The sequence below is a fragment of the Cervus canadensis genome, chromosome 6 (genome assembly GCF_019320065.1).
Source record: "Cervus canadensis isolate Bull #8, Minnesota chromosome 6, ASM1932006v1, whole genome shotgun sequence".
In the NCBI taxonomy this organism is placed as follows: domain Eukaryota; kingdom Metazoa; phylum Chordata; class Mammalia; order Artiodactyla; family Cervidae; genus Cervus; species Cervus canadensis.
In genome coordinates this window covers 55,694,037-55,719,566 of record NC_057391.1, presented here as the reverse complement: position 1 = coordinate 55,719,566, position 25,530 = coordinate 55,694,037, and the positions used below count along the sequence as shown (strand labels likewise).

Genomic DNA, 25,530 nt, shown 5'->3' with positions numbered 1-25,530 from the left:
TCACTGCAAAGGAAAGCAAATTAACATTAATGGAAAGACTGTGTGTTTGTGTATGCTCAGTCTTCCAGTGTCCAACTTTTTGTGATCTCATGGTCTATAGGCCACCAGGCTCCTCTGTCCATGGAATTTTCCAGGAAAGAATACTGGAGAGGGTTGCCATTTCCTCCTGCAGGGGATTTTCCTGACCAAGGCACCAAACTCAGATCTACTGCATCAACAAGCAGATTATTTACCACTGAGCCACCTGGGAAGCCCAATGGAAAGACTACTATGTGTGAAACACTATTGGACTAGTTGCTTTCATTTATTCATTACGAATTTATTGAACAACTATTTGGCACACCCTTGGTGGCTCAGAGGGTTAAAGCGTCTGCCTGCAATGCGGGAGACCTGGGTTCGATCTCTGGGTTGGGAAGATCCCCTGGAGAAGAAAATAGCAACCCACTCCAGTATTCTTGCCTGGAAAATCCCATGGACGGAGAAGCCTGGTGGGCTACAGCCCATGGTGTCGCAGAGTCGGACACGACTGAGCGACTTCACTTCACTTTACTTAACGCACTTAGTAGATAGACCTCACCTTCCAGCTTTTCCATCCATGAGACACTTGGATTGTCCCTGAGGACTTAAGTGACCATGGCCTATCACTCCATCCAAGCTACTTTATTTTACATATAACCGGAGCATTCAATCACCTATAAAGAATCACCTCACGACAAAGTTCGGATCGCTCGTTTTGTTTTTGTAAGACTGGGCTTTTTAACTGTGTATGCGCATATATAATATGCTTTAGAACCGTATCCATTCTTCTCTTACCAGAGGCGTGGCTTCGGAGAATGTTAAACTTTTGGTCAAAATTTGAGATTCACATCCCCTTTCTAGTCAGCCTTAAGCCTCCAACTTGGAGAAAAATAAGCATAGCGTTAAGGGCAGCCCTGCCTCCTCCGCTGCAAGGCCCAGGTTGAGAGTTAACACCACGGTGACAGAACTAAGTCTGAGAAATGCAGGGCGCGGGGGACTGGCGGACAAGCTCGCTCCAACTAAGCGTAGACTGAGCACTACTCAGACAGTCCAGCGAAACCGTCCTCCTCAGCCTTCCTCGGCCCTCAGGCGAAGCTCCCACAGGCAAAGATGGAACTGGGGAGGAGCAAATAGTCAAGGGCGCGCGCGCGCAACGTGACGTCAGATACGCGACGCGTCGCAACGCAGTGCAAATTGGGAATCGGGGATGAGCTGGGCTGGCTTCCGTCCGGATAGCGATTCTTCCTCGAGTTGGTGGGAGATGGGCCTTTGGCGAGGAGGCCGGCGTTAGTGAAGTGCGCCGGGCTCCAAGGTGAGTGTGGGGTTGGGTCCTGGCCTTTGATCCTTGGGAATCCGACCGCAGCGAAGCCCCTTACCTTACACCAGCTGCTGATCACCCGGGAGACAAGCTCTGTCCTCGGAGAGGGGTGGGACAGTCGGCTTTTGGAGGAAGGGCCCAACCTCGAGTCTTTCCTGCTGTCCACCTAGGGTTGCCCAGCGAGTTCCGCGTGGGCTCAGGTTTTCCGGGTTCAGAAGGTGGCCTTGACCATTCTTCCATCATCTTGGACAGTCAGACCGACTTTGACCTCCTTCCTCTTGCCTCCGTTCTCGGATTTACTTGCTGTCGAGCTTCATCCCCAGGCCTTAATACAACCTCTGAGTGTTTTTCAGTCCGTCTTCTGATCCAGTCAAACTTGCTTTTAGTGAAGTTCAAATATGCGTTTAAAGAAACTATGAGCGCATCAGATCTAAAACTGTGACTTCCCCAAATAAAAGCTTTTCTTTCCTAAAATGTGCCCTCTCTCCTGGAGTTGTGGGATAAGTTAATTTCACCTCCACTCCACCTTGGAAATTATTAGAACCCTGAGTTTATACATAAAGCTTCAGGTCACACTTCTTGGTTTATTTCTTCTCTCCAGTTCATTTTGTGACCTTGAAACAAGGCCGTTAATCACTAACAAAATATTTACCTGAAGACAGAGGTGTTGAAGAATCTAAGGAATTTAATACTTGTTAAGAGCCCTGAGGGTTTCAACTATAGGGGATGCCGAAATAAAGATTTTACTCTCTCTAAACCTGCAAGCATCCTAATTTTTGTATACTTTCTACTGCAGCCGTGATAAATGCCCAGTGGTCTTTGTTAGGGAAGTGTTCCACTTGTAGGCTTTTTCTGTGGCTTTGCTATGTAAGCAGATTTTGCATTTCAACAGATTCTGTTTAAGATTCATTGTTGAATGTCTTCCACGATGAATTTAGATCGTTTCTCATGATTCCAGAATACTGGTCTAATCTGTCTGAAAGGTTTTTGGTAGGTTGTGCTATGTTTCTAACGTTGAAATACGTATTCCATTTCTTGTGACACATTAGGTGCATCTTTTAAATTAGATAGTAAGGACACAACCTGTCACTAATGACATAAATACATACTAATTGCACATAGGTATGCATTGTAGTTTTTGAGAAAACAATGTATGAGAAAAACGAAAATACTTTAAGGATGTCTTTCTAGAATTTAATTTTTTAATATATTTACTTGAACTTTGTCAGTTGTTATGGTCTTTTATTAGTATGAACATAATAGGAAAGAACCAGGATGGTTTTTGTAAAGTGGAAGAGTCAGTACATCAGATTTTTTTCCATAAAATGTCTGGTATTTTATTATGAACATTATATTTTATTATGAACATGAAAATATTTTTATAGAGATGAAAGGGAAAAGGTGTTCATTAAATATGAGGTGCTAGTAAGTTAAACATTATTGAGTCTTTTTTGTTTTAATCTTGGTTATTGTCCCAGTTGCCTATTGCTACATAACACTTCACTCTAAAACAAAGTAGCTTAAAGCTACAGTTTATTATCTCATGTTTCTTGGGCCAACTGGATTCAGCTGGTTGCTTCCCAATGAAGGTTTCTTGTATTTGTAGTCCAATATCCAGCTAGGATTGGAGTCCTCTGAAAACTCAGCTGGGCAGAACATCCAGGATGGCTCATTCCCATGAATGGCAGTTGATGTTGGCTGAGAGTTCAGCTGAGATGTTGACTAGAGTGCCTGCAATATAGCCTCTTCATGTGTCTTGGACATAGCACAGCACAGAGGCTGAGTTCCAAGAGCAAGTGTTTGAAGGAAGTGGAAGCTTCTTTTAAAGCCTGGACCCAGAAATTGGCACAGCATTACTTCCAACATTCTCTATTCATTAGAGCAGTTAGAGTCCTCTCTCCACCAGATAATAAACTTTTGAATAAGTGCTGATAATAACTTGTGGCCATCTTTAGCGTACCATAATTTTGTTGACAAGGTTGTGTTAGACTAATATTTAGATATAATAGTAGATGCAGAGTAAGTTCCACTGCTGATTTTTTTTTTTAGCCGTCTCATGGCACATTTTAATTTTCGGAGCACTTTCTGTAAACATTTTTTCATTTGATACCCCTGAAAACTTTATAGAAGCAGATGGATTATTTCCATTTTGCAGATGAAAAGAAACTGAGCAATGGCACTGGTGGCACTGGAGGATTTAAGGAATTTGCCCAGAGTCATATGATAGTAAGTGGAAATGAAGTTAAGACTTGTAGTGCTTTCATAACACAGAATTTATTAGTAAATGATGAAATGTTATATTAAACTTATTTTGGAATTACATATTTATAACCATACTAATTCAAGTAACACAGTACTCATGTATAGTGAATAAAGTTAGTGCTGAGAGAGCTAAACTCTGTCTCTTTAACACATTACAGTTTAGTCTTTCATAATACTAAATTATCTGAAATGTACCAATAATGATGTGAACCTGCATGTCTTTTTTTAAATTGAAGTATAGTTCATTTATAATGTTTTAGGTGTGCAGTAAGTGATTCAGTCATATACGTATATATATACTTTTTCAGATTCTTTGGCATTACAGGATATTTAAAGATAGAGAGTATCTTTACTGTGTTATACAGTAGGTCCTCATTGTTTATTCATTTTACATATAGTAGTGTGTGTCTGTTAATTCCCAATTTATCCCTCCCTACTCCCTTTCCCCTTTGGTGACCATACGCTTGTTTTCTATGTCTATGAGTCTATTTCTGTTTTGTAAATAAGTTCATCTATATTATTATTTTAGATTCCACATGTAAGTGATATCATATATTTGTCCTGATGTCTTTCTAATGTCATGAAATGAAATTATTATACATTATAATATCAATTTCAAAACAAAAAGCTGTGGGTATAGGAATCCTGGAGGTTTTATTTTAGTTTTTTAATTATAAAATATTAAAAATAAAAATGATTTCTCATAATTTTTGGTAGGTTGGGAATGATATAACTTAAGATGTTGATTTCAGCTGAAAACCAATTGTCATCTTCAGACTGTTTTATTGCTTCTAGTAACATACTTATATCCATTCTTTGTGCTCATGGTTCTCTGTCTTGAGTGTATGTTAGAATTAACCTGAGGAGCTTTATAAAAATTCTTATGTTCCAATCTCACTCAGATTCTAATTGAACTATTTAGGAATGAACTCTGGGCATCAGTATTTTTTTTGAGTTCTGTGGGTGATTCTAATATACAGCTAGGGTTGCAAACCATAGCTTTTTTCCTGGTACTTACTAAGTACAGTTGGGTTCCCAGCTCATCCATTTGGCATCTGCTAAGAAAAATTGAAGAGATAAAGAGAGAGAAGAGATAAGAAATGGAGCAAGGTTACATATGTAGAAAGACACTATTTGTTGTGTAAAACAGTTACCCTTGTCTTTTTTCTAGGAATGATCCTTCTTAATAAAACCAAAAAATGTTTGGCATGGTATGTTAATGCCTATATTAGAGTACGTTGCTTTGTATTACCATTGTGTACTTATCTTTCATCTTAAGAGGTAGAAACTACATTAGGAGGTATATTCTTTGTATTCTCTCTGGCTCCCAGCCCTGCAGTTTATATTCTACATGTTTACCAAATTGAAGCCAGTTTTTAGTTACTCTTCAGAGCTAAGGCTAGTTATTTTACTGTTTTTCTTTATAGCAGTATAAAAACTTTGCAACTTTGGAATTCTCCAAGTTCAAGCCCTTCTGGTATCTTGTTAGCTGTAGAGAAACAAGATCTCATTTCCTTAGTGATTCATTCTCCTGATGTTAGTTACTAGTGTGAATGACGGTTTATGTTTTTAAAACTATTTTAGAAGTTTTAAAATATACATAAAAGTGAAGAGAATAGAATTATTTTAAACTATCCTAGATAACCTGTTATTTCAGTGTCAATACTTTGTTATCTCCCAGAACAATAGGGATTATGAAAGTTAATATTAATGCCGTAATAGTTGATTTAATATCTATTTGGTCTTTCTGTAAACTTGATATCTAATTATGAATTTACATCTCTATCAGGGCATCTTTTTTTAGATGTTATTTCTTTTTCATATACTTAACATGTTCACATTTTTTTTTGTAAATCAGTGGTTCTTATATGGGGTTAGTTTTGCCTCCCACCCCCTCATCCCGGACATTTGTCAGTCAGGAAGCATTTTCGGTTGTCACAACTGGAGAAATGTGGATAGTACCGGCATCTAGTGGGTAGAGGCCAGGGATGCTGCTACACCTCCTACAATGTGCAGGGCAGCCCCACAGCAAAGGATTATTCAGCCCAACATGTGAGTAGTGCCCAAGTTGAGAAATGCTGCTGTACACTGGTCAGTTTATATTCTTTTTTTTTGTTAATAGCACTACCATTGTTCCCACTTCTCAGGGTTTGAAAATGTGTGTGTATACACTTAAGACGGAGAAGGCAATGGCAACCCACTCCAGTACTCTTGCCTGGAAAATCCCATGGATGGAAGAGCCTGGTGGGTTGCAGTCCATGGGGTCACAAAGAGTCAGACACGACTGAGCGACTTCACTTTCACTTTTCATTTTCATGCATTGGAGAAGGAAATGGCAACCCACTCCAGTGTTCTTGCCTGGAGAATCCCAGGGACAGCGGAGCCTGGTGGGCTGCCGTCTATGGGATCGCACAGAGTCGGACACGACTGAAATAACTTAGCAGCAGCAGCAGCAGCATACACTTAAGAGAGAAAATACTGTTTCAGTCAAAGCATGTTTCTACCTTTTTAATGTTCTTTTTTCCATGGCCTGTTCTGTTTCCTTCAAATCTGTCTTACATATCCCCACTTTGACCTGCACAGAAGTACTATTTTCCTTTCAAGGAAGGTCTGGCTTCTTAGTGTGTGCTGAATTAAATATAGATAATTTTGGGTGGCTTCAAAAGTTCTCCATCATATAACTCTGTCACTTTACCTAATAGAATTTATCATTGCTAGCCAGCAGTTACTAAGGGTTGAATCTAAGGACTACTGAAATAGTTGTTAGAGATCTAGCATGTTAGAGTAATGACTTGTAAAGACGAGTAAGTGTGATCCCTTGATCTAATTGATTATTTCCTAATAATCCCTATTATATTCTTTATTTTTCTCACTACTTTCCTATACTGATTCCTCTCTTTGTGTCTTTGTTTGTGTTGATTTCCTCTCTGCATGCCCTCCTTTCTGACTCTATGCATAGCTAACTCCTATCCTTAGGGCAGGTGGCTGTCTTTCATCACAGCATCATGAGACTGCATGCTTATGAGGTATGAGTAACTTAAAGTGTATTCACACTTGTCATCTGGTCCAAATTCTGTACTGAAGGAATGATACAGATAACAAATAGTATAGGATTTAGGCCAAGAAATAAACTCCAGATCTGGGACCGTCAAGGATGGAAGAGGTGAAACTTAAGTTGTTGTGGTGGTTGTTGTTTTGGCCGCACATTGCGGCATGTGGGATCTTAGTTCCCTGAGGAGGGATCGAACTTGTGTCCCCTGCACTGGAAGTATAGAATCTTATCCACTGGACCTTCAGAGACTTCCCTTAAATTGGTTTTTGAAGGACGAAGGATCAGCACAAAAGAGTACAGTCTGGGCTGGAAGAAGCTCCCTGCTCGCCCCAAGTTACACTGAATTTTTCCCTCCTTTTTACTTCCTAGTGAATGGAGTTAATGTATTTGTGCAATTATACACACACACACACACACACACACACACACACATACATACACACATATATATATAAATGTATATTGTAGGAATTATTTCTTGGCTTATTATTTAGTGAGCGTTAGTTTGGTCTTGGTAACTAGACCAAGATGTCTTTGACCGGAAGCCCTGTGGTATTCTCTGCCCCCCTAGGGCAGTTACTCAAAGTAGCCAGTCTCTGTTGCAGGCTTGCAGCTTGTACTAGAATATAAATGAGTACACTGCTTTCCTCCTAAAGAAAGTCTTGCTACTATGAAAAATTCAGTGTGTTTAATTGGTTTACATTCTGTTATAAGCTTATTTTATCACAGACTGGTAACCAGCAATTCCTCAACCAGCACTGGTCTGTAGCCCACACTTGGAGTATAGCATTGCTCTGTAGGACTTCTTCACTTTTTCAGTTGTAACCTATAGTAAGAAATAAATACATTTCATGTTTCTACCCAGTGCTCTATAGGTGCATACACAGGTACGCATAGCCTAAGCTAAAATTTCATGAAACAATTCTTAACCTTACTATGTGTGACATGCTCTGATATTTTCTCTTTAGAATTTAGAGTTTGTTTGTTTTTTAATGATGATTGTGACCTTCTAAATTGATTTTTTAAAACACTGTGCTTGTCACTGGACACGCAGTAAATACTCAGAAAATACTATAAGTTTTGTTGTTTTTTAGCAGTGATTTAATTCTTGAAAGAGTTCAGCCCTCAAGTATTGCTTTGAAACAGATTATTTCATCAGTACTCACTTGTCTGGGCATTTTAATTGGAAGGGTGTTGAATGGATTATATGAAATTTAAGACAGTCAGATGATGTCGTGAATACTGTTGCTGTCTGAAGGCCAGAGATGGGGGAAGATGAGATGATGGATGGCCAATGAAGACAAACTTTGCTTTCCTTTCAGTCTTGCCAGCAACCTTGGCAGTAACTGGTGTGAAGCCGTGGTTCAGGTATCTTGACCAGTCTGCATGACCAGAAACCTCAGTAGTTACTTTTTTTATTTTTTAGTCTTTACTCTGTGGTTTAAGTCATCTAATCTCTAATTCTCTTTGGAAGGATCAGAAAGATGTCAAAAGGAAAGAGGGGGGTATATATGCCTTCCATTTTCTCCCTATTATCAACTCATTTTCAGTACTGCCTGGATTTCATTTTTGGAGCATTGCTGTTTGATTAAGCTGGAGTCCTTAATCTTTGTCAGGTTTACACCTCTTAAGCATTTTTTTTTTTTGTTTTAGAAGACCTTTTTTCTTACACATATTTATTTCATTTTTTTTGAAGTGTACATAGTTTTCTTGGGTTATATGTTGTATTTAGTTCTAGAGCTAAACAAGCAGATTTTAAAATTACTTGAGTTCTGTAGTTATTGAACATTCATTCCTATTGTAAGTATCAGTGGGTTTGTTTTTACTATTGCAGCCAAAGTAAGAAATTGTAAATCCATTCAGTTATTCTGGCCTTGAGTTATTTTATGTCATTCTGTTTTGAAATTTCTTTAATGGCAAAATGCAGCAGAATGACTTATCAAAAATAAAATTCATTAAAGTTTACATGCATTTAAGTTGGATTTGTATTCTTCTTTGCTTTCTCATTCAATTAGGGAAAAATACCCTTTACCTTGTGGTTTGACTTCTCCTGAAGTATATGTGATTGTAGAGGCTGAAATAGAAATTAAGGCAATGCTGGACGTGTTTTTAACACTAGGCATGTATTTGACAGTATAACTTATAACTTAATGAATGAAAATGGAAACAATTGTGATCCTCTGACATCATCAGAGAAAGTTGTTCTCTATCTCAGCTGTTCTCAAAAATCAAATAAGGACAGAAAAGATAACTTAAAAAAAGCACAACCTTTCTCCTAGAAATCCTCATTAAAAACTTTGATGACATCACAATCTTATCCCTGTACTTTGCCTCTGTGTGTCTAATCAGTTGTCAAGTTCTGTCAAGAATATGTCTCAGTCAAAGAGACACCTTTTTGGTGTCTCTGATGTTTATCTGCCTCCTCCGTCCCATCTCTGCTGCCCTAGTTCTGACCTTCATCATCTTTCCTTAGGATCATTATAATGGGTAACTAATGTCTTCCTTATCACTAGTCTTTTAAAGGCTAACCTTGGACTGTTTGGATCATGTAACTGTTCTTAGATCCTGCTTATGTCTCTCTTACCTTTAGAAAAAAAGTAAATGCTTTAATGTGACATTCACAGCCTTCCATTTATCTGTTTCTAGACTATTTTTCAAGCCTTCACTGACTAGCAAATCCTTGTTCATTCTGTATACTGTCTAGTTCCCAAAGATGTTCTTCACTTTTTTGACTTTTTCCTCATACTCTTTCTCATCTCTATCAAAAAGCCTTCTCTGCTTGATGTCTCCTAAGATCCCTCTGGTTATACTTGATCTTCTTAATTTTTTTAATTGTACATTATTTATACTTTATAGTTTGATACTTATGGTTACATGTTGTATTAACGCTGCCTACAACTTTCTCTTTCACATTAGTTTTTAAACTTTGTGAGGAAATGGATCGCATATAATTTTTGAGTTCCTGGGAGCAGTGTCTTCTGTGGTAGAATATCTGTGAATGTTTGAATTGAATTTAACTTTGAAATAGCTAGTGGTTTATTATTTTAAGTTGCCTAGGTAGCATATATAGTTTTTATATTCTTTGTCTTTCAAAGATCCAAGCTTTTAAGGTAATCATGAGAAACAGATTTGACTGAGACATATTCTCGACCTTCAACTTAGAAGGTTCAAATAAATGGCTCTCTTTCCCAACCAAGAAACTTGATTGTCAGGAATTGACAAAATAGACTACCTGACTTTTTGAATGTGTGTTCTGTGACTAGACCACTAATCCTTATGACCCAGAAATAGGACAGAGTTGGAAGAACAGATACTATCAGACTGGTGCCAAGTTACTCTGTCTGTGGCATTAAGCCTTATCTTAGGACACTTAGTGTTGCCAGTGAAAAATCATTGGGCTTTTTGGAAATTATATTTCAAGAGTTAGCCTGTATTCAGGGGAGCAAATGTTTCTTATGATTGAGGAAGCTTAAAATCCTAGCTGAGCTAGGTGGGGGCAGAAATGTCAGGATAAGTTCTGTTACCCTCAACTTTCTGTCCCCTCCTGTGCTTAGTTGCTCAGTCGTGTCCAACTCTTTGCGACTTTCTATGGACTGTCCCCCGCCAGGCTGCTCTGTCCATGGGGATTCTCCAGGCAGGAATACTAGAGTGGGTTGCCATGCCCTCCTCCAGGGGATCTTCCCAATCCAGGGATCAAATCCAGATCTCCTGTATTGCAGGCAGATTCTTTACCATCTGAGCCACCAGGGAAGCCCAAGAGTACTGGAGTGGGTAGCCTATCCCTTCTCCAGGGGGTCTTCCTGATGCAGGAATTGAACCGGAGTCTCCTACATTGCAGGCGATTCTTTACCAGCTGAGCTACCAGGGAAGCCCCTTCTGTCCTCTAGTCCTCCTGAACAGTCCAAGTGTCAGCATTCCTTGCCCTCTGTCACCTTCTGTTGTAGCATCACTAAGGCCTCATTTTTCCTTAAGCACCTTCCTGGAAACTTAGTTTCTTGGCGTTAGTGTGCTTTCCTTTAATCAAAAGTACTATTCCTCAACCATTGCTTATGTTTCAGAAGAAATTATGTTTCTGAAGCACTACTGTGTCCCATCATTTTCCTTTTCATTGACAGTTTTAAAAAGTCATCTGCTAGTCTGCTTTCACTTCTTTATTCCTTAACATCGTGCTCTTGCTCCCACTCACAACACCGTGCGGAAGCTGTGTCCAGTGATGTTACATATCAGACTCTATTCCAAATCTGTCTTATTTTTGTAATGAGTACTTACAAACATAAGTTTTACATTTGCTTCTTTAGCCCATAACTTCCTCACTTAGCTCTGTCTAGGTATTCCTTTCATATTTTAATACAGCTGGATGTTTTATTCATATTTGCATTGTTAATAGAATATTAATATAATTTCTTTCTTTACAATTTATAAATATGTTAAGTAAATTACATGTCATTTTATATGTTATAAAAGCCTGATAATAAAATAATCATCTGTACCAACTATTAGGGGCTTCCCAGGTGGCGCTAGTTGTAGAAGAACCAACCTGCCAGTTCAGGAGACATAAAAGACTCAGGTTCTATCCCTGGATTGGGAGGATCCCCTGGAGGAGGGCATGGCAACCCACTTCAGCATCCTTGCCTGGAGAATCTCATGGACAGAGGAGGCTGGTGGCTCATAGTCCATGAGGTCGCAAAGAGTCGGACTCGACTGAAGTGACTGAGCACAGCACACCAACTATTAGATGTAAAATGAGCTACAGGATGTATTATATAACACGGGAATACAGCCAATATTTTATAGTAACTATAAATGGAATATAACCTTTAAAAATTGTGAATCACTGTATTGTACACCTGTAGTATATAATATTGTAAATCAGTTGTACTTAAATAAATGCATAAGTAAAATGATCATCTGTGAGCATCTGTGAATGTACCACCCAACTTGAGAAATAAAACCTTACTTTACTGATAACCCTGAAGCTCTGTGTGTGTATTATAGTCTCTACATTTCCAGAAATAGAATTTTATGTTTATTGTTCCTACCTTTATTTATAGGTTTATCTGATTTTTATCCTTAAGCAATGTATTGCTAGTTGTTTTAAAACTTCATACAACTGTAGGAGAAGGCGAGGGTGGGATGTTCTGAGAGAATAGCATTGAAACAAGTATACTATCAAGGGTGAAACAGATCACCAGCCCAGGTTGGATGCATGAGACAAGTGCTCAAGGGCTGGTGCACTGGGAAGACCCAGAGGGATGGGATGGAGAGGGAGGTGGGAGGGGGGTTCAGGATGGGGAACACATGTAAATCCATGGCTGATTCATGTCAATGTATGGCAAAAACCACCACAATATTGTAAAGTAATTAGCCTCCAACTAATATAAATGGAAAAAAAAAAGGAACACTTGATTAAAAAAAAAAACTTCATACAAAAGGTGTCATGTTGTATGTATTCATGATTTTTCACTCAGCTTTAGGGGGATAAGCAGAGATTGAGGAGGTGTTAGTGGGTTAGGGAATGTTCTCCAGTTAAACTGTTTATCCTGGGAGGTCAGGGGCCATGTCTTATATATCCTTTGTGAATTTAACATGTAGCATTATGTTTTTTATGAGGTAAGACACTCAATGTTATCTGGAAATCCAAGGGATCCCTATCATATTCTTTATTGGATACTCTTTGCTGTTTTGGTGATGCATTGTTGATGAGTTAGATACCTAAGGAGAAGGATGTATTTAATGGTGATTAATCCATCTGGGAGTTATAGTGTGGTTCAGAGCTTTTTCTTCCCTATCACTGATAGGTTTAGACATAGAATTCACAGTGGGGGGAGGGGAGCAGAGTAGAAAATGTTTATGTATGAGATCTTTGTTTCTAAATGCATAGGTCTGAGACTACTAATTCAAGTGCTTGATTAAATCTGTGTTTGTAGATGCATAGAGATGGTATAGGTGGAAAAAAAATAAAAAATTATAACGATAATGGCTTGTAGAGAAAAAATAGCTAGGTTTGGTGAATAAGAGTGGATTAGTGGCACAGGGTTGGAAGGGATGAGTATTAAGAAATGAGAAAGCATTATTATTTAATATAAAATGTGACTAGAATTAAAGCAAATTGGGGTACTTTTGGAGTTTCACATAGGTGAGCAGAACCCTTTTCCCCCCTTAAGTTGTACCTTACTCAGCATCATAGGAGTCGGTGTTCATTGATGTCCATTCATCTAATACTAGTAAACTGATAGAATGAAGAGCATTAAGATTGTGGAAGTAAGTGATAGGAAAAAAGTTACCTCTTTTTTAATTGAAGTATAAACTGATCTACAGTTGTTGTGCCGATCTCTGCCGTACAGCCAAGTGACTCAGTTATACAGATATACTTTATACATTCTTTTTACATATTTTTCCATTATGGTTTATCACAGAATGTTGAATTTAGTTCCCTGTGCTATGCATTAGGACCTTGTTGTTTACCTATCAAAATGTAATACTTCGCACCCACCAACTCCAAACTCCTAGTCCAGCCCTCTCCCCCGACCCTCTCTACTGTGCCTTCCCCCCAACAAACGCAAGTCTGTTCTTTATGTCTGTGAGTCTGTTTCTGTTTTTTAGATAGGTTCCATTGTGCCATGTTTTAGATTCCACATATAAGTGATAGAATATGATATTTGTCTTTCTCTTTCTGACTGACTTCACTTAGTATAATAATCTCTAGTTGCATTCATGTTGCTACAAATGGCATTGTTTCATTCTTTTAATAGCTGAGTAGTATTCCATTGTATATATGTACTATATCTTCTTCATCCATTCATCTGTCGATGGATTTAGGATTATTTGTGTTCATTTTGTTTCAGGAAAGAACTCCTTTTAATGAAGTACACCATTCACTGCGGAAGTGGAAGAGTAGAGATTATTCATCATGCCTGCCGTGGCTTCAGTTCCTAAAGAACTCTACCTCAGTTCTTCACTAAAAGACCTCAATAAGAAGACAGAAGTTAAACCAGAGAAAATAAGCACTAAGAAGTATGTATACTTTGCTAGTTTGAGTCATATTTATGTATCATCCGCTATTATGAAGTGTTTGGTAAGCCAAAATGGTGTAAAGAAAGGAAACAATTACCTTTTTTCATGAAAGCAAAAATCCCCTTTGAATTTCTTTCTGTTCCTGAAAAAGAGATATTGAGTTAGGTCTTCTGTAAAAGCAAAGTGATATAAAATAACCTTATGAAACGTGGGGGATAGCTATTAACTTTTAATTCATTTCCATTTTATTAAATGAGTTAGAGAAGTTCTTAATTTTATCTTGGCAAAATATATACATATTCTGCTAATATGCATATTATCTGTTCTCTGGACAAATATATCACATCATAAGTTTAAGAGGTAAAGTCTGCAAGGATTCTGTAAACCTCATTCAGCCACAGTTAATGTCTTTGCAACAGTATAAACGTATTTAATTGAAGATCATTTTTATTCTTATATATCTCACATATAAAATATGGTTCTAGCATAGTCTTTCTTTGATTAAAAAAGAAGAAATATGTATTTTTTTATGCAGTATTCAGCACAGTATTTGTGCCAGTTTGACATGAACTTTTAACATAATGATATATTTTTTGTGTTTCTGTTTTTGAGAACATGTGATCTATGTTGAAGTCAACTCTATGTTGTAGTAGAGGCTAGAGATGATACCTTCCTGAATTTGCCCTGAGATAAAACATAGTAGAGATGGAGAAGTCTGGGTATTTTGATGTTTACTGGAAGTTATTTAGCTTAAAATGGGGTATCACTAAAATTGTAACTTATTGATAGTTTTATCTCTGGTAAAGGACAGGAGGCAGTAGAGGAACTTTTCTTCTGAATTTATTTTGACCAACAAAGGAGACAATTTGGACATATGTAACTATGTTATTACGGAGTTGAGAGAGTTTCAGAAAGAAAGGTGGGTCTTGGCAGCCTTACACCCTACACTTGAGGCAGTCAGATTTTAGAAATTGGGGGAAGACATGTGTTCTGTGACTGGAGATAAATATAAGGCTCTAAAAAATAATATATATGATTCTAAATGAACCTGTGAAGAGGCATCTTAAACCTGTGATTGCACTGGGACATCTTTATAAGTCATTTTCTAGAGGAAATAAACAAGATAGGAAGAAAATACCAATAAAACATGGATGAAGACAGAATAGTAAGAATTTTAAAGAAGGTCAGGAAAGAAAATTCTAGAATGAACTGATACTTTAAAGATTACTAAAGATAATATGGGCTTTCAAAAAGATTTTTGGGTGGGGAAGGGGTAGGAAGAATGAGAGAGTGACTGGCCTACTTCTTGAGCCAAGTTGGTGTTGATGGGGTGATAGAGAAAGTAGCTCTGTTAAACTCGCTTGGAATGATTTTCAAATAGGAAATAGTGGGAAGGATAAAACCACCTTGAAGCTTTCTTGGAGAGCTTCATCTAATCTTAAAATAGATAAATCATTTTTAGCAATGTCTGCTTTAGCTCTAGGACGACCCTGACCCCATAGGAAGTGGTATCTTGGAAAAACTTCCTAAATGTACCGCCACAACTCATATTCTTACAATGTCATAGTACCAGTCTAGCAGATGCTAGAATCCTTTTAGGATTTGTGGCTGGTTCATTGGACTCACAGAGGCATTGCAGCCATCTCAGCTGGATCTGGTACGTATGGGCTCATGAGATTTACATGCATCATAGTGAAAAGAAATTTGGAAAAACCTAAAGGCTATTGTACCCACTCCTAAACTCAGAGAATCTCCTTACTAAGCTTTGATGTGATTTACCTCTGTTCTAGGACTTCAATGCTGTCCTTGAGAGGGCATACACACTGACCGAGATGATTCTTGTGTAGGACTACCTCCGGTCTTAAAGACTGCTTCGGCCCCTGTCCCTCTCTGTGGTGTTCTAATTCCTTCACCTGACCAACTTCATCATTAATCCATGTCTCAGTCTTAGAGCATAGTTTGAAAAATATAGAAAACAGGATGCACTGCTTTGTAGAGATAAATTATTGATAAAGCATATTGTGTATAAGCATTGGTACTATAACTTGATTGGTGAAACTTTAGTCGTAAGTGAATGAATTCCTCTTGTAGAAATGTTTGTTTTATTAATTTGCTTTCTGAGGGCTGTTAAATCAGGAAAATGTCCTTAGAATGAATGCCATAGAATCCTCAAATTATTTTATTGGAGTGGAGTTTTAAGATGACATGTTTTTAGACTTTAAATCTCTTTTCCTTTTAGGCCCAGTGAATCATTCAGCTATTGTATAGAAGACTCTAAAAGATTAAACTCATGTCCCCTTTCCTGGTTCTAGTTTCTTGGGTGGGGAGAAATTTACATCATGGTTAATTAGAAAAGATTAAGGAGAATTGAATAGTATTTAACTTTAAAATACTAACTATTTTATCTCCGCTACTTCAGTATGAGTAGTGTACAGCTCTGTTCTTTAATTGTAGAGTATGACTATTATATGGATGCTGGAGGACTATTTGCCTCAGGATTACCTTTTGTAGTAAATCTTTTAAAACTAGTCTTAGATGCATTTTGAACAGTTTGGTGACATACAAACAATTTAGGAAATGTAAGTATTTAATTGTAGCATAAGGGAGATTTTCCTGTTGTATCCAAACTTATATCTAACTTTTTATCAATTCTGAAGTTGTGCAGTCTAAATTATGAAATGTATTGAGATTCTCTGTAGACTTTATACATGACTTTTTCCTCCCAGATGTCAAGTGTTTTAATTATTTTTTTCTCTAATTTTAAGTTATGTACAGAGTGCCCTGAAGATCTTCAAGACTGCAGAAGAAAGCAGATTAGATCGTGATGAGGAAAGGGCCTATGTGCTGTATATGAAATATGTGACTGTTTATAATCTTATTAAAAAAAGGCCTGATTTCAAGCAACAGCAGGTACCCTTTATTTCTAAGCTTTTATTTGCTAAGTTATTTTTACACGGTGGAGCTGTTGATCTCTAAAATTTTTAACTAACCCTGAAATTTAGCAGCAAATGCAAATTCTTCTGCAAGCAGAAAAAGCTAACTAAAGATTTACTTTAATTGTTTGCAAACTTATATGTGTGTGTGTGTGTGTGTGTGTGTGTGTATGTACATACTCACACTGTATATACATACTTCATTTGCTTTGGATTAGTACAAGTTTATAGCAACATACAGACTCATAGTTAGTTTTCTGTTGTAATTATTGCCAGGTCAAATGGAAGGATTCAGTTTATTCATGCATTAAATAAGAAAAATATGACTGTAATTGTACTTTCTCAAGAGTCAGGGTTTAGTCACTTGTTTTTATGTGATAGCTCTTACATTTAATTGACATCATAGCCATATTAAAGATCTCAGCTTGCAAAATTAATGTTGATCACTTCCATTTTTATATATTTATTTATTATTTTCAATCCTTTGAGCCAGGTGCCTTTCTTTTAATTTGCTGAAGCACCAGGAGGGATTGTGGGAGAGGTGTTAGTGGGTAAAGAGGATTTTTGCCTGGGATAAGTGTTGCTGGAGAAGGTGGTTGTGTTTTTATCACACCAGAAACAAACAAAAGAAGAAAATAGAAACTGGGTTAAAGAAATGGGAAGAATATTGTGTTGGTTCTTTTTGTGTGTGTGTGTGTGTGTGTGTGTGTTTGTGTTCATGGTTCTACCTTTACCTAGGAATGATCTTGCTACTAGAGAATAGTAGCAAAATCCTATTTATAGATTTCTTATCTGGTAGACAAGCCATTCTTGAATTAATATTGTGATTTTTTTTTTCTTTCTTTTTTATTTTCAATATTGTGATTTTTTACTTTGATTCACTTGTGGCAGAATTAGCTTGTCTCATTTAAATTGACTTACAGAAGCATAAAAAGAAAAGTTCTCTTACTCTTCAAAGTAACCTCTTTTTTTTGTCCACAGTAGTGGGACTGATAATTTCTTTTGGTTGTGGGTTATGGGATAATTTTACTATTTTCTTTAATGGTGACAAATGATTGCTGGTGTTTCTTCTTACCAGCAAAATTATGTTAGTAATCTTTACAGGGTTTTAGATCTAGCTTTGGAAAGGTAGCCCCCTGCATTTGGAGGTTCACCTTCCTGTCTACAGGTGGGTGGAATGGTCCTGCCCTTGGGCCATTCTTGGACATAATTACCTTCAGATAAAGATGGAACCCTATCTTGCACCCTCTTTGATCCTATCTTGCACCCAATTTGATGGTTTTTTACCATATCTGTTAAAAAGATACTGCTTAGAACCAGTATACAATTCATGTATTTAATACTTCCTGTCATCCCTGATGTTTTTCCTAACTCCACTGGAAGATTTCTGAAAATAACAATGATGTAGTGGACATTTTACTCAGAGGGTCTTTGAGTCATGTTGTTTCTGCTCAACGTAAAACTAAAGAAAAGCTACTCTGCTATATACATATGTATGAGTTATGAAGGACTACCACAACTAAAAGCTTTGCAGAAGCTGGATAAATAATAAAAAGAACCCAGTGCTGGAAGACCCTGGTGGCATCACAGAAACATCACAGGCTGGGTAGAACATGCCTGGGTTGGGATTGCACCCTCTCACTTTGGGCTCCTGAGCAGGTTCCTTCATCTTTGCTGAGCACCCCCAGCTCCTGTAGAGGGGAACCTCCTTGGTGGGTTGTGGCAAGAATCAGAGATAAGTCCTGTATTATTATTTCAGTCATACTGTAAGTATTCTCTAAATATGGGTGGGTGATTGAATGAATGGTGGCAGTTATTCTTATTACTATTGTAAACATGTTTTATGCATTAAAACATAAATCTGAATTCTGTCAGAAATATAAAAAAGATACTGCTTAAAAAGAAATGTAAAAGTATGTACTAAAGTAAATATTATTGAAAGATTTGAAGATTTGGAGAGCTTCGGTAGTTTTGGTGTCTGCTTTTTTGTCTTTTGTGGTAGAGCCAACTTTTTTATGTACTTACTTAACTTTTGCTTTATTTTTCTAACTTAGTGGTTACTTTTTTTTTCTTTGACAAGATTGGGAATGGTTATGTATTTACTTTTTTTTTTTTTAAAGCTTGAAGAGGTTGGAGTAAATTTTAATCAGTGAGAAATTTTTCCATTTCCACAGAGTATCTATTGCATTTCTGAAGAGGGTATCCATTAATAGTTGAAAGTGGCAGGACTTGTTCAGTTAGGAAGCTCCCTCCAAAGGCTCAAGTAACCCAAGCTTTTACTTCATATGCTGCAGATGTTCAGTTCTTGGTTTTCTGTAAACGGATTGTTTTTTTCCATTTGCTCTGTCTGGGGTACCACATCTGCTTCAGTCTTAGAACTGTTTTTTGTTTTATTTAGCTTAGCTTCTCTGGTGCAGTTTAAGTATGGGAAGTATTAATTTTAGTAACTACATATTTTCTGGTTTTCATCCTTTAAATCCAGAAGGGACAGAATGCAATGTGACTAGCCTTCTTCAGAAGCTTACATTTTTCACTGGTTTTACACAAACATTTAGAGAAAACTTGTTAATTTAGCAAGTTCACTAGTAGAAAACATGTTTATTATTTACTCATTGAAAAATATCAGTTTATGAACAATTTTTTAGGGTTATCTGAAAAAGAGGGAAGGCAGATATACTGAAAATAGTATAGCAAAGTCTAGATGCAGTTAGAATATTTTTATTCCTTTTAAATTTTTTAAAAATCTCCATGGTGATCTTGATAATTAATCCTAAATATCATTATTATTATTTTTAATCCTAAATATTATTATTGTAAACCATTTTGTTCGGGAATCATAAGAATTGCTTGAATTTGTGTGTTCAGGACTAGGTAAACCTAAGAGGCAAATGCTTTTAGTTGTATAAGTATTGGACTTTTTTTTTTTATTATTCTGCTAATTATCAATGCTATTGAAAATTGGAAAAATGTTATACTTACTTGAGCTGTGTTCCTTTAAGAGCACAGAGAGAGATAATTATTGACAAGAAACCTCATTGATAATAGAGGAATGTCTTCTGGGAGTTTGTAGCAGCCTTGCCCAAACATAATTTTTTCAGCATTTCAACAGTGTTAAGTCAGGCTTTTAAATGAGTTCATACCAAAAAATTAATAAAGCAAATCATAGTGTTTTTTTGGTTTTACTTTGTATTTTGTTTTTATCAGAAATGTTAAAATAATGATTATATTTTGTTTTCTCTTAAAGTAATACATCAATAGTCAGAACATTGTGATAATGGAAGTAATTCCACTTCTCTTCCACTACAATTTTTAGTTGATATAATATTGAATAAACTATACTTTCATTAAAATTACATAGTGAATGCCCTTTTATTTATTTAATCTAGAAGAATAAAATCAACTAAAATACAATCTACTTTTAGACTAGATAGACATATGATACTTGTTATCAACAAGTTTATCCTACTAGCTCTTCTATAACTTTTGAGTACAATACCATTTGTGGTGAATTGTGCTAGTAGGCTCTGTTTGCAAAGTCATAGTGATAAGCTGTGGTAAATTAGGTCCATTACTTAGTTAGCTGAGTCTCACTATACTACTGTCATGTCAAACCAACCATGATTTGAAAATATCTCTAATTGCAAGATCCAGTGAACGTCCCCTTAGGGAAGGGATTTTTTTTTAAACTTCATTATGCTTGTTAATAATTTATGTACTAAACCTGTGTGTGTGTGTGTGTGTGTGTTTTAACGTAGATATGTAGATTATATTATTGATGATTTATTTCCTGACATTTGATTTTTCATTATGGTTTTTCCTCAAGTGTAAAACTTGTTTTATGTCTAAAGTAATTTACCTCCAGTTGGGAGGTAGGTAGGTATAAAACATAGGTAGAAGGAAACATCTCAGTTTAAAACAAGGAAAACCCTATGCTATAGATTGGTATAGAATTTGCTTTACTGCTTCTGAGACTAAAAAAACTAGGTAACATATTTACAGTAGGAAAATACATATTGCTTCTAAAATATGTAGTTTGCTTTTTGGCACTTATTCATAAGCAATGAGAATAGTATTTACATTCCTTAAAGGTGTGTTACAAATTACTGGATTTTCCTTTAAGCATACTAATGATATGAAGAAATATTGAAACAACTGGAGAAGTCATGCACTAATGTAGGTTTAAAGTTTTAAAAAGGATTTTAGTCAGTCATAATATTTTTATCTAAACTTTTGTTTATATGCACAGCATGATTTTGTGTTTTTAGCATTAGTGCTGTGTACAGAAGCTAGTACTAACAGTATGAAGTTGTTTTCATATAATTTTAGGACTACTTTCATTCTATACTTGGACCTGCAAACATCAAAAAAGCTATTGAAGAAGCTGAAAGACTCTCTGAAAGCCTTAAACTCAGGTATGGACACTGTTATGAAATCTTTAGAAGAATGTATAGAAGATAAAAATAATGTTTAGAATTTGTTCATTTATATATGACCATGCATATAAATTCCAGTTCCTGGGGAAAAAGTCTTACTCATGTGTTACCATTAATATTCTTTACTGAAAATTTTAAATGTTTAGACTGATATATTGTTAAGATAAGCATTGGTGTATTAGATTATAACTCAAGTCCAATTTTTTCTAAGTTTCTGACAGGATTCTTAAGAAACACATAATTTTCTCATATGCTTCATGTCACAATGACATGTTGTAACACCATATGTTTCAGTTTTTAGTCATTAGTCACTCTTTAAATAACAAAATTAAAAGGGAACTATTTTTAATTCACTGTTTTTTCTCAGTGGATTTTTCAATACTTAGATCAATTAATAGGACCAACCTATTATAGTTAGACAGGTTTTCCCCTGCTATCTGAAAGTAAAGTGTTGTGTGAAAACATATCTAAGCTGAAATGGCAGAGGATGAAGAAGTAATACCTCAGGAGACGCCTTGTTACCAGATGCGCAGAACAAGTCATGGAGGCACAGCACGGATGCTCAGACACAGTGCAGGGCTGTAACAGTTTGGTGCTGAGATGCTCCTGCAGTTTGGAGCTTGGCAGTGCCAACTCTGCCCCGGGTGTACACTGCTTCTCTGACAGCTTGCTGAAAACAACTGCTAAACACTTGTTTTTCATTTTTCACCTTTTTTCTATAAGTGAAAATCATCTTCAGATTTGTTTCAGTTAGTAAAAACAGGTACTCATGTAAGTCTTTTGTAAAAGTGAAGTGGCATAAAGAAAACTTCGGAAAAGCAGGGATACTTGTATACATCATAGCCTTTACTGAGACATTATCTTTTCCAGCTAATGTGTTCCCTTGGTCCTTTCTGGAATTGCTCATCTTGGGGCTGAAATATGTTAAGGTGGATGAAATAATTTAGAATCACTATTCCCTTTCTCCTTTAGCCAGTTAATCAAACTAAGTAGAATTAGAGTTTCTTCTAATTTTGGGATTACCCATTATTGTTTACTCTTGGATTGCTTAAATTTCCCTAATCATACTATCAATAGCAATAATCATGTTCTTTATTCCTCTATCTTGGGGGCTTTAGGTTCTTTCACTTATTTATTGTATGTACTTTTGTATTTTGAGGTATTTTATAATAAGGCTTTATAGTTAGTTTTAGGATTTTAGGACTGTAAATCCTTTGAAAAGGAAATTGCAGCATATTTGAATCTTCAAGAATTGAAATTAGTGAGAGGGAAAGAGCAAAAAGAATATTAAAGAACTTCAACTTGAGAGCATAGAGTATCTTTTCAAGCTTTTAGAGCAATTTGAAATAAATCTACAGAGGGCAAATTTGTGATTTGTAACAGAGCACTGGCAGAGTTGAATTTCAGTTGAAAGAATACAGCCATAAAATAATCTCAAGGTGGGGAACTGGATATGTTTTACTTCCCACCATTATGCCAGTAAAAGACATCTTGACTTCTTTTTTCAACTAGATATGAAGAAGCTGAAGTTCGGAAAAAACTTGAAGAAAAGGACAGACAGGAGAAAGAGCAGCTGCAGAAACAGAAAAAGCAGGAAGCAGAAAGAGAGGATGATGGCACATCAGATAAAAGTTCTTTGGAAAAGGTACTGGATGCCAAAGACAAAACCCAAAAGGTATTTCAGGTTTATTCTGTGAGCTCGAAAGACTGGTTCTTTTTGTCAGATGATTTTCTTAAGAAGAATTGAAATACCACTATGTCTTTTCTTTTTAGGCAATAAGGATAATATTTAATGTGTTTTCATTAGAAATTGAATTAATTCTAGCTTTAGTTGATTCCAGATTTTTTTTTTCTGATGTTTCTACAGTAATATGTTGTGTGTATTCATTAGTTTTTAGCAGTCACTATAAACTTTACTAGAGTTGTGGAAAGGGCATTTGAACTGTGATTCAGTATATCTGAGTTCGGGTCCCATATCAAGTCTTGCTTAACTGTTCTGGGACTTAGTTTGGCCGATGGAGGTCTTAAAATAGATGATCTTTAAGTCTCTCCTTTGTAATAAATGTAATTTACATCAGGGAAAGATTTGGAACACTGTTTCTTTGGTATGAAACCTTTTTTCTATTCTTATTTTTCCCCCTTTACTTTTTTTCGTCTTTTCTCTGTCCCAGTTCCCCTTCCTCTTTGTCTCCTTCTGGTTCCATCTTGTTCAAAGATAACTTGTAGTCTTTTCAGCTGTGTCATTTGTTTGCCAGGAACCGTTAGTGATACCTGCCAGTTATCACTATAACTCCCTGCCTTTAACCTCCTCAGAACCTATTCTTTGTAAAATGTAATTCCTTAAGCACGTTTGAAATTCATGTAAAGATTTCTAATTTAATTTTTCCTAAGCGTTTTGTAGCTTTCACCTATCATTTGTATGTAGGTAATCACTGATTTCATTAAGAAGTAGTAGTTGAATTGCTTCTGACAGTGGGCTAGGCACTGTGTAAAAAGAAGTGAAGAAATCCAATCTTTTGATTTTAGGAACTGATAAGATAAATAGTACTGCTGTAGAGACATATTCATTTATAGGTCAAATGGCTAATAAAAAAAAAAAAGATTCCCAGAATTATATGAACGAACTTTTAAACTTTGATTTTGCTGCTTTTCCAACAGCAAGGCTATCTTTCGTTACTTTTACTTTTGTTTAGCCTTTTTATATTGAAAAGAGAATACAATTAAATTCTGTTAGCACAGCTTCAATAATCAACTAACGTTTGCCATGGTTTTTATCTGCCCCTCTTTCTTCAATCAAATTCTGGACGACATATCATGTTACTGCTAAATATTTTAGTATGCATCTCAAAGAAAGGAACATTTTTCTTAATAACTACTGTGCTGTTTTCCTGCCTCACAAAATTAACAATAATTCTCTGATATAAATTAAAGCCTAGTCTATATTTATATTTACCCACTTGTCTCATAATGATTTTTTAGAGTTGATCGGTTTGAATCAGGATCCAAACAAGGTCCGCTCATTGTCTTTTGGTCGCAGTGTTTCTTAAGTCTCTAAAGCATCCTGTACTTGAGTCTCCTTCTCATTTTTCATTTCTTGCATTTGGCTTTTTAATACTAGATCAGTTCTGTAAAATGAACCACATTATGGATTTATCTGATTACTTCCACCTGTGTCACATCACTTGTTCCTCTGTCTCCTGTATTTCCTGTAGGCTGGAAGTTCAACCTAAGAGCTCGATTAGATTGAGGTTCAGTTTTTTTTTTTTTTTTTGACAAGAATGCTTCATAGGTGATACTGTGTACTTTATATTATATCATATTAGGAGGCACATAATATACTTTTTTTTTTTTTTTTTTACTTTTAGTGCTGCAGAAATAGATCTATAAGTTCTTGTGGGTCCTTAGTTTTCCCATCTGCAAAATAAGTTAGTACTTTAGAGCAGGGGTCCACAGCCTCTGGGATCTAATGCCTGATGATCTGAGTGGAAGCTGACATAGTAATAATAGAAATGAAATGCACAAAGAATGTAACGCACTGGAATCATCCCAAAACCATCCACACCCTGGTCCATGGAAAGATTGTCTTCCACAAAACCAGTCCCCGGTGCCAAAAAGTTTGGGAACTACTGCCTTAGAGAATTATCCCATTTTATCTTGGTTAGGAAATACAAATTTATAAAATTTTGTATTAATTCATTTTCCTTTAAGTCTATACTGGAGGATGCTGAAGGGAATGGGATTTTTATTTCACTATAAGAAGTGCTGGCTTGTTAAGTTAAAGACTAAATTTCTCTAATAATCTGTGCTTTGAAATCATATTTTGCCTTTAACTGGAGAAGAGTTTGAGGAAATGACATATGAATGTGATATGTTACTAGTTGTTTTATCTGTTGTCAGAGTTGTCTGATAATGCCATTACTGTTTGTCTGTATTTTTATAAAATGCCAATACCCTGCACATTGCATTTCCTAGAATTTCCTTTCAGTTTCAAAGAAGTATTAAAGTTGAACTTTTTCTTTCTGTAAAAATTTTTGTTTCTATTAAAGTTGAAACTTTTTTTTCCCTGTGAAATAGATAAATGGTGAAAAGAGTGAAAAAAATGAGACTACAGAGAAAGGTAAGTGTGTTCAGAAAGAGGGAGTTTTTAGGTTATTATTGAGATCTTTTGATCTCGGATTTTACACAGTGAGATCTTAGCATTTCGTTTAATCTATACGTGAGCGTCTATCATTTTTCCTGACTTGTACAATAATACTGAAGATGCACTATAGTCTATATCTAGATATCATAGGGAATATTTTTGGTAATATGCGTTTGAAAACATCAAAATTACAGTCGGTACTTGTCATTTTTCTTTTTCCCCCAAGATGTACCTTAGCATAGTGGTTAAGAGCCTGGAGTCTCAGAAGTCAGACTTAACAGGTTTGAATACACTCTTCTGAGTTTCACTTTGAGCTTATTACTTCGCCTTTCTATTTCAGTCCCCTCCCCCCCCATACG

At 36.2% G+C, this 25,530-nt stretch overlaps 1 protein-coding gene across 3 annotated transcripts in view; it reads left to right on the top strand.

Annotated features, from left to right (window-relative positions):
- Positions 1-920: 920 nt before the first annotated feature.
- The window catches only part of USP8 (ubiquitin specific peptidase 8), a 47,947-nt gene continuing 23,337 nt past the window's right edge, over positions 921-25,530 (top strand). Inside the window, exons 1-7 of one of the 3 annotated variants that reach the window (XM_043472003.1) lie at positions 1,208-1,330; positions 3,492-3,562; positions 13,496-13,664; positions 16,430-16,574; positions 20,924-21,009; positions 22,543-22,705; positions 25,105-25,147. In XM_043472003.1, coding sequence (XP_043327938.1) covers positions 13,561-13,664; positions 16,430-16,574; positions 20,924-21,009; positions 22,543-22,705; positions 25,105-25,147 — 541 coding nt within the window. In that variant the 5' untranslated portion in view covers positions 1,208-1,330; positions 3,492-3,562; positions 13,496-13,560. Of the gene's footprint in view, positions 1,331-3,491; positions 3,563-13,495; positions 13,665-16,429; positions 16,575-20,923; positions 21,010-22,542; positions 22,706-25,104; positions 25,148-25,530 lie in introns of all 3 variants that reach the window. The other 2 variants (XM_043472004.1, XM_043472002.1) reach the window with 2 other exon arrangements.